At 33.1% G+C, this 9,590-nt stretch overlaps 1 protein-coding gene across 1 annotated transcript in view; it reads left to right on the top strand.

Annotated features, from left to right (window-relative positions):
* The first annotated feature begins 1,212 nt into the window (after positions 1-1,212).
* Positions 1,213-9,590, top strand: part of LOC129228654 (proteoglycan Cow-like) — a 34,118-nt gene continuing 25,740 nt past the window's right edge. The window contains exons 1-2 of the mRNA XM_054863338.1: positions 1,213-1,227; positions 9,127-9,303. Coding sequence (XP_054719313.1) covers positions 1,213-1,227; positions 9,127-9,303 — 192 coding nt within the window. The remainder of the gene's footprint in view (positions 1,228-9,126; positions 9,304-9,590) is intronic.

Below are 9,590 nucleotides of genomic sequence, written 5' to 3'. Positions count from 1 at the left end.
GATTTTAAGTATCGTTTAACTTTTTCATTGTATTTAATCTGTTTTCTTCATTAAAATATGCAATTATGTTGTGAATATGCCTAAGTCAGGCGCAGAAAGAACAACAGCGTTGCATGAAAGAAAACGTTCGCGTGAGAATAGAATTTGTGACTAAATATTGTCGCACGCATTTATAAGAAACAGAGTTATTAAAATGAATGATTTAGAACTGTCTCGCGGCAATTATACGTGTTACTGTGTTTTCCCCAGCTGCTCTAACACAGTTGACGCTTCAATTTTACTCTTTGTTACCACGGAAAAAGTTCATAAAACGGTAAAGCACCAAAACCTAAGTACTGTAGATACTATGCATACATCCACGGGAAAATGTATTTAAAGTATAGGTTTTGTGCCGAAAAAATGCTACAACAAAATTAAAATATATGCTATTGAAATTCTCCTGTTATTTCTTTTGGAATCGAACATTTAAGAAGCCATTAATATTACTTCGCGTACATTTCAAAAACATATTTTCTTCCATAATAAGTATTTCAATTTAGTTTCATGCTCTAACCATTTTTCATTATTAATGTTATTTTGTTTTTTCATTTTATTTTACTTTATTTATTTACTTATTGACTTTTTGATTTTATTTATTTACTAGTGGAACACGCACGGCTTTGCTCGAAGTAGAAAATTGAAAAGTCAATTTTTGATTCGCCTGTATATTTATAAATAATGGATGATGAATTTCTCGCCAATTTGCTATATTCATTTGCTCGCCTATGTTACGGTTCCACGTTATGATAAATTGCTCGGGAAAATGTTCTTAAAATTGGAATAAAAAAAGAACGAAATCGAATTTTCGAAAAATCGCTTCGAGGTGCTCATCTCTATGCTACGAATTAGTTCCGCGCCAAATTTCATGAAAATTGGCCGAACGGTCTAGGCACTATGCGCGTAACAGACATCCAGACATCCCGACATCCAGAGAGACTTTCAGCTTTATTATTAGTAAAGATAAAGCAATCAACTATGCGATCTTCACTGCCTGCTGATCCCTGGGGGGTGCAGAACCACACATTCCAATTCAGGAGTGCCGACGGGGGGAGGGCGGGTCACGACACAGACAGAGTCATTGAAATTTAAGAGAATTGTTTTTAGGGCCATTTTTCTCGTTTTGGGGAATGGGGTCTCTCTTTCAGAGACTTCGTAATATTTGGGAGGTAGTCAATGACTCTAGAGGAGGTAAGTACCCTTTCTCCGTTGTACTTTTATATAAAGATTTAAAATACGAAACAAATTCAATATTTAATTACACTGTAAAAAAAAACTGTAAATTTTGAAGAAGTTATCCGTATTTTTTACAGAAAAAAACTGTTCGTAATAAAATACAGGATTTCTCTGTTTTTTTGAATCTGGAACCGGTAATACTTTGTTTTTCTTCGAATTTTCGAAATTTCGCCCGCGTGTTTGGATTTTGGTTCTCGTGCTCGAGTTTTTGATCTTATATTTATTTAAAGCGAGTAAGTCTTAAATCGTTTGCAACTTCCATTTCATTGCATCCTAATCAATATTTTATTATTATGTTTTTTTGTCATCTGTTACTGAGGCATATTCGGAAATGTACCTTTGTATACATGTATTTCGTAGTAGTATAGTAAATATTGAAATGTATTTATGAAAGTATAGTTTCATTTTTTAATCTTCATAAAATAATAAATCAGCTTGAATAAATAATAAAAATACGGAAGATTTCTGTAAAATAAACGGAAGAAAACTGGCGTCCTGGCTGACAGTTTTTTTCCGTAAATTTTACGGATTTTTTTTACAGTGTATTTGCTATTTTCAATTTGATTATTATCTGATTCTCTACTTTAATTATTTGATCAGTCATTTTGGTACTTTACCGTTATAATCATTTCTGCTTTGTCTGCTTTAAAACAAATAAATTATTTTACTTATTTTCAAATCTGATAAATTTTTCACCGTAGATCTTTTATTTTTATTATTACAATTGCGCTCATTTCCTACTACATAGATATATAATTTTATTTTATTGATAAATGCTTCAGGTATTATATAGTTTAAATTTTAAAACACTTATTTTTCATGTTTTTTGAGCAATCAAGAAGATTGCTTACACACCTCGCTCAGATAAAAAGCCTGATATGAAAATTAAGTTTTAAAAAAAAGTTAAAGAAATTTGAATAATATATGTGATTAAAAAGAGTCTACATGGAGGTTGAAAGTATTTCGAGTATAAAGAAGTTTTTAAAAAAAGGACGAAGAATTTCTACCAATATTCTGAATTTCCATTATCTAATTTGAATTCCTCAATTTTTTATTTGTTTAAGGACTCGGGAGCTATCTTCAGTAATTAAGGTCCTCTAACGCAATGCTTCTCAACTTGTGGTCCGCGAGCTCTTTTCATGGGGTTCACGAACAGCTAGCAAAAATTAAACCAAATCATTTTTATACCTGTAATTAAATAAATAAAAGAACTTTTGAATTCATCTCATTTCACCTCATATAAATGTTGTAAAAATATTATTTCTATCGTATGTGATCCGCTTAAGATTTGGAAAGGTACCAAGTGGTATTTAGCATAGTGAAAAGGTTGAAAAACACTGCTCTATTGCTCATCTATTTTCTATATATATAAAAATGAATGTTTGTCTGTATGTCATCCATGAACTCAAAAACTACCCGGCCTGAAACTTTCACCGTTTGTTATTTTTGGTACTGGGAATGTTTATAGACCAGTTCGAAAAAAATCCGATCGATAGTTCCTTTTTTATTCCAATTTAAGTCACAATCCATTGGATAAATACGAATAAAATTATCGGCCGCAGAAATTAATTCGCGTGAAAGATCTCATTGATAAGAAGTTAGCTGTTGCCATTTTTCTTGAGTTTGAACAAATAAATTCTTTCTTTATTGTTTTATGGCTTTTCATGCAACGGGGGGATTTAAAACTTTTTCTATTTGATATTTTTAGCGATTGATTGATCTTGCAAACTGCGTGAGTACAAAATTTGAGTATAGTCACGGCTTCACTTGATACCTGGACCGATTATTATGAAAATTGCTATATATATATATTTTTTTACACGGAGAAGGTGCATAATATGCTCATTGAAGCCACTCGCCACCTGGTGGCACTGCAGAGTAGCAACTTCTGCCCCGTTCAACCGATTGTCATGAAAATCAGTATAATGAAGTATTTTTTTGTTGGCGTAGCAACGCGCGTCGGGTACAGCTAGTCCTTAATAAAAGAAAGGTTGCAGTATCCAGTATCTAGATGGCATCAGGTTTTATGTACTAGTCATAAATAGGTCAGGGGAATGATTATTGCAAAAATTAAAATTGTTAACAAAATTTGAAAATAGTTATGGATTTGTTAGTTGATCAAACTGTTTAATAGAGGGATGTTTGCAGGTTCTCCCCCGAAAATTCTCTGCTAAAATGCAACTTTTGACGGTCTTACGAGGTATTAAGAGAAAAGGAATTTTGGAGATTCTTCTCCAGAAATTTTTCGAAATAGAAGGATTAAAAACATGAGCATTCTTTAAAAGCGCGAAGGAACGGGATAGGTTTCAGGAACTCTCAACAGATTGCTTCCGATAGTTTAGCTCTAAAAACGCATTTTTTCCCCAATTTCACCGATAACATATTCTGCCCCAAAACGGGTTTTTCACTTTCAATCACACCTTTTGATATATTAAAGAGGGAAGAAATTTGAAATGTCGGAAAAACTGGGGATAAACCAAAAAAGCAGTTTTAGAGGATCTTCAATTATATTAGGGAAAGCAGGGAGGTTCGGGGACGTTTCCCTGGAAATTTTTCGGAAATCAAGTTCTAAACACACAGTTGTAGGATATCTTCCATGACATTAGGAGAAGGCATGAGATTCAGTTACATTTAAATGCAATCACAAGTGAGCACCACAAAACTTATACAAAATTATAATTTTTAGAAATGCGTTGTAATCATGGCAGAAAAATTTAATTGCAAGAACTTTAATTTGTAGGGACACGAATTCAAGGTCTTTTATTTATTATTACTTTTTTTCTTTTTTTTTTATTTTTTTTTAATTCTTTTTACAATTATTGCATTTAATATCAATCGAAACTCTGGATATAAAACTGAAATTTATGCAAAATTTAAAATTTTTCAAGTATCAGAAAAAAAAGAAAAGAAAAATGACGTTTCAAACAAATAAAAAATTAACTGATTATAATCCTTGGTGGCTCAAATTTTAATTGGTTTTCTTAATTACTTACGCATTGTTGTTATTATTTTAATAGTAAAACAAGGGCACCCTTATGTGGGGGAATGTGGGGGCTCAAGTCCCCCCCCCCTCCTTTGAAATTAGAACTTCCTTGCTTTTAGTACTTTTTTCTATGCAAAAATGTAAAAACATTTCTTCTCCAGCAATTAATGAATAAGTTATTAAAAATGTCAAATTTTAATTCCCAACTCCAATAAACTATAAGGGCGCTGCAGCCACTGTCTAATGGCGGATGAAAAAGGTAAAACAAACAAATGCCGTAACTTATAACTTGCTTTGACGCTTAGTGAATGACTTTAATTTTTCATCGTGTTTGTGGGAAGCTCTCTTTTCTATTCTTCTGAAATTACATTACACCACAAACTGTTTGAAACCTGTAATTTACCCCAAAGAAAACGCGTGGAGTGGAATGTTTTACCTTTTTCTTTAGTATTGTTAATCACCGCAAGGTAGCGTACTCGAGTTCTGGAGTTGCGAATAACTCTAATCTGTACTGAATTCGGTTTCTATGGGGAAAATATCCTGCCAAACAATGGGAAAATATTTGAGACGCCCCCCCCCCCTTAAAATTTTGCATATAGGCGCCCTTGATACTAAATAGTAGTAGAATATATAGAAACATCGAAAATTCATCTGTATCAAACACCTACCAATATTAAAAATAATTGTTCTGTACGAACCATAGACTAATAACAAGAAGTTCCGTCTAGAACTAGACGAGCCTACTTTCCCGTATACCCATACTACTTTCTAGTACCTGATCAATATTCTCAAAAATAGCTAAAATCGCAAATTTTTTCAAACATATATTTTTTAATATTTTAAGCTGATTTCTAGGAATAAAATATTCCTTACTTTTCTTCAAAAAAACGAACAAATAAAATAGCAGCACCTTTTAAACAAAGCAGCTAATACACTTCTTTCCATTAAAAAAATTTTTTTAACAGCTTTCAAAACGAAAAAATAATAATAAGTTCATTAAAATAAATACATCATATAAAAAAAAATCGTTTCTTTTTCCCCTGTTGCCGAAAATAATTTTTTAAACGAATTAATGCACTTACCAAAATAAAAAAAAAACAATAAAATGTCAACTTAAAGAAATAATTTTCATTGTCAAAAAAAAAAAAAAATCGTCTGCGCATATTTTACGAGTTTATTCACCGAAAACTAAATACCTAAATTAAAACTTTAGCGTGAAAATAAAAACAAATCATATCAACAATAATTATTTCACAGTTAAAACCACAGCAGCGGAGTCGGAGTCGGAGTCAATCTCATTTTGGGATAAAAGAGTCGGAGTCAAATATCCAAGAATTGGAGTCAGTCATTTGTCCTCCGTGTATAAATGTTTGCCAAAGCTACGAAGTCAGAGTCGAAGTCGGGGAGTCGGAGTCCGATTAATTGTCGGGAACAGGAGTCAGAGTCAGTGTCAGGTCCCCCTAAATTCTCGGAGTCGGAGTCGGGAGTTGGTCGTCAAGAGCTATTTCCAACAAAGTTTGTTTGAAGTAAATCCGCCTTCAAGTACGGAATCTACATTGACTTTCAGTTTCCCCGTAGGCGCTAATGTTAAGGGATTTGAACTGTTCAAAATTGAACGGAAAATTGTTCAAATCAAAAAGATATCTTATATACAAGTTTTTTATCAAAAGCTTTTTCCTACAAAGTTTGTTTGAAGCAAATTCGCCTCACAGTTCGGAATTGCTTTGAATTTCCCCGTAGGCGCTAATGTTAAGTTTTTTTGAACTGTTCAAAATTGAACAAAAAATAGTTCAAATCAAAAAGTGAAATATGGGAATGAGGTGTCCTCGCCGAGATCTTTCGAACAAAAAAAAGTTTGTTCGAATCGGACTATTCATTCAAAAGTTATTAGGGGGGGGACAGACAGACAGACCGACAGACAGACCGACAGACAGACAGACCGACAGACAGACAGACCGACAGACAGACAGACCGACAGACATTTTTCCCCATCTCAATACCCTACTTTCCAATTTTTAATTTTTCAATATTCATTTAATTATTTTATTTATTTTTGACTTTTTTTTGTTTTTCACGATATTTTTAAGATGCATTAAGCCTTCTTTCATGCTTTTTTCTTCTTTTTCTGACTTTTACTGGGAAAGTAGGCTAATAAGAGTAGACCGAGCTATGGCAACCCTTTTGCTGCTCATAAACCAAACCATGTGACTGGTGCAACTCCTAGCAACAGCGGGCGTTAATCGTAGCAGACGATCAACGCCAGCGCGAAATAAAATAAATAGAATTTATGGAACACGGAAGAATGATCTTTTATGGAGTCCGATTTGTAAATTTGTTATTCTAAGTTGTAAATATTTTGTTAATATAGTGAGTTTTTCGTTTAGATAGTATTGTGCATTTTCTTTAGTCCATTTCAATAACTCTCTAAGCAATAAAAGATGCAAGCGACCAAGAAGAATCAGCAAACGGTAAGATTTTTACCTACAGTTTCAATTTAAGATACCGATTAGTACATTTTTGCGTTAACGCAAAACGTTTACGCCATTTCGTTCACGTCAACGCTGACAGCTCCAAATGAAATAAAAGTTACCGAAAACTGATCAAAAACTATTACTAATGTCAAAATAATGCATAACTAAAAGAAAAACAGTTCAATCTCTGCACCTGGAAGTTTTTTTTAATGAAAACACATTGTCTTAAAATACATACCGAGTGCCAAACTACAGATAATGCTGCCATCTAGCAACCATGCTGCCAAAGTCTTCGCCAAGCCCTACCACTAGTCACATGATACATCTATGAACCAATTTTCTTCATCAGCAAGAATGAGAAAGCTCGGTCTACTCTTATTATTAGTCTATGGTACGAACTGCATGCAGACGTAGAACTATCTTGTGCATTAGCAACATTATGCCTTTCTGAAGATTGTGAGGATCGTGAATTTTGTGCAGAGTGCAAAAAATAATGTTCAGGTCTTCCTCTCTTCAACAGAGGTAGAATCGAAAAGAAATTTAGCAAAATTGTCCATAAAGCTTTGAAAACTTCTTTCAAAGATTTTTTTTAATCATATTGTTTACCGTCTTCAATACATATTGCCCAACCTCCAAAATCTATATTACTTCCCTGGGTTCTAGTTTGTTTTGTTTTGTACAGGGGGACGAGGATAATGCAGTGCTATGCATTTCCTTGCGGCTTAGCATCTGACTGTAGAAGAACATCATGAGAATGTTTACTATTCTATTGCAAATCTGAATTTCTCATAAAATGCAGCAATAAAGTTTGCAATTATTTTCTGTATTTCCACATCTCAAAACAACAAAGAAATTTTACAAACAGTATTCTTATTCTGAGCGGAATTGCCCGTAAAAGATTTTTTTTTAAATATTGATCGGTAAGACGAGCATTACATAAACTTATTATTTCTGTTTTGAAATTATGCTTATGTATGCATTAACTCTGAGTTGCCCTGCAGTTTTAAGTAATTTATTATGTTAACTACGTGATGCTTGTTTATACTCTTCTGTATTTAATTATTTAAATGTATCTTGTTCTGATTTCTTTTTCATCTTACAAATCGTATTCTCAAAACTTAGCCGTGGTAAATTTCCCAACTCATTTCTGTGGTTTTCTTATTTGAATTCTTATTGAATTGTTAATTTTCAAGAATCGATCTTAAAACTATTTTCGTGTTTTTGCTTGGTTGTTACTTTTGTCAATAAAGTTACAGTGGTGTGATAACTGGCTATGATCTGATCACAATTCTTGTAGTAAGACCTTTAGCTCTTATAATCTTATTAAGGATCGAATTTGTGCATTATGAAAGTGGGGAAAACAACTTATTAAAGTAGAAGTGAATGCATTGTCTATTATGTTAGGTACTATTTATTTATAATGTCTTTCATACCTTGGTTTGTTGGAGTAAAAATTGTTTCCTTACAAAGTGTTATTTCTTCCAAAAACTCCTGATTTGGGCCAAAACTTTAGAGAGGGGGAGGGATTTCAGTTGTACCAGTAGCTTTCTGTATTTGGGACCTTGTGCTTTTAATTTGTTCTTCATTTTACTAATTAATCTTATCAATAAAACATTAAATATCGAATTGCTTATCTTGTGATCTTGAAGCTGTTCTGCTAAAAGTTTTTACAACATCTGATAAAAGGCCTCAAGTGTAGCAAGTTTTCTGCTGGAAAATATTTTATAACTGGGAAGGGCTTAATTTCTAAAGAAAAAAGAGCAAGAACACCATTGTCTTTGAAACTCACTTTAATCCACTAATGGTGTAAAGTTTTTCTAATATGAAAAATTAACATAAAATTGAGAGCAAATGCAGAAGCTGAGCTCTTATGCAAATTAAGCCTTGACTCTAAGAGATATAAGTGACAGTGCTGGATCTTTGACTTTTCCAAACAGAGGCAAAACTTGACGTTGTCTCCTCCTTACCTTTAAGTTTTTATCGGGGCTGCGAAGTCGGAGGAAAAATGATCGACTCTCCGACTCTAAGAATTTTAGAGCCTTTCATTCCAACTCTGACTTCTTCACCCTAAAATCAGTCCGACTCCAACTTAGCAAGCACAGGCAGAGTTGCAGACTTAGGAAGAAAGTGACCGACTCTGACCTTTGAAATTTTAAACCTTCAACTCCCGACTCATGACTTCGCAGCCAGATTTTTATGTCGAGTTATAATGAAAAAACTACAAAAGTAGGATAAATTTGCTGCTCGAGACAAGCACCTTGGCTTGCTCCCCCCTTGATCTGGTGCTGGTAAAGGATATGCTGCTGTATTTACATTTTGCAATAATGAGACCTTGTGGCCTTATATGTTTTGCTGTTTAAAAACAATGTTCTCTAATATTATTTATTCTTATAATTTTAGATCGAAAACATGCGGTGTCAAGCAAATACTATTGTGATTTTTCTGCTTAGTTTATATGTGTCTTGTTCTTCTGCTGCTATTTCAAAAAAAGACTATCCTGACTGGAAAAACCCAAATGGATCACATGAGCCCCCAGTGCATTCTTGGGATTTTGACTTTGATGATAAGCAAATACAAGTATGTGCATCATGTTTCACTTCTTTGCATGTTTTTAATCTGTAATTTCCATATTTGTAGTTTATCTTTTTAATTTACATTTCATTTTTTAGTAAATTAACAAAAAATTAAATGTTTAACTGTTTGCTAAGTTAAGTTCCCCTTCTTTTGCACCCTGTATTTGGTAGTAGGGCAATCTTGGTCTATTGGTGAATTAGAGAAGGCACACTCGGCCACTTTACTGCAGAAAATAATAATTAAAAACATGGCAATTAATTTTATTTTCATTTCCATACAATTTTTCCTGT

Source organism: Uloborus diversus, chromosome 8, assembly GCF_026930045.1.
Source record: "Uloborus diversus isolate 005 chromosome 8, Udiv.v.3.1, whole genome shotgun sequence".
NCBI classification, from domain to species: Eukaryota; Metazoa; Arthropoda; class Arachnida; order Araneae; family Uloboridae; genus Uloborus; species Uloborus diversus.
Note: the sequence above shows the minus strand (reverse complement) of the source record. Positions and strands in the feature narration are given on the sequence as shown.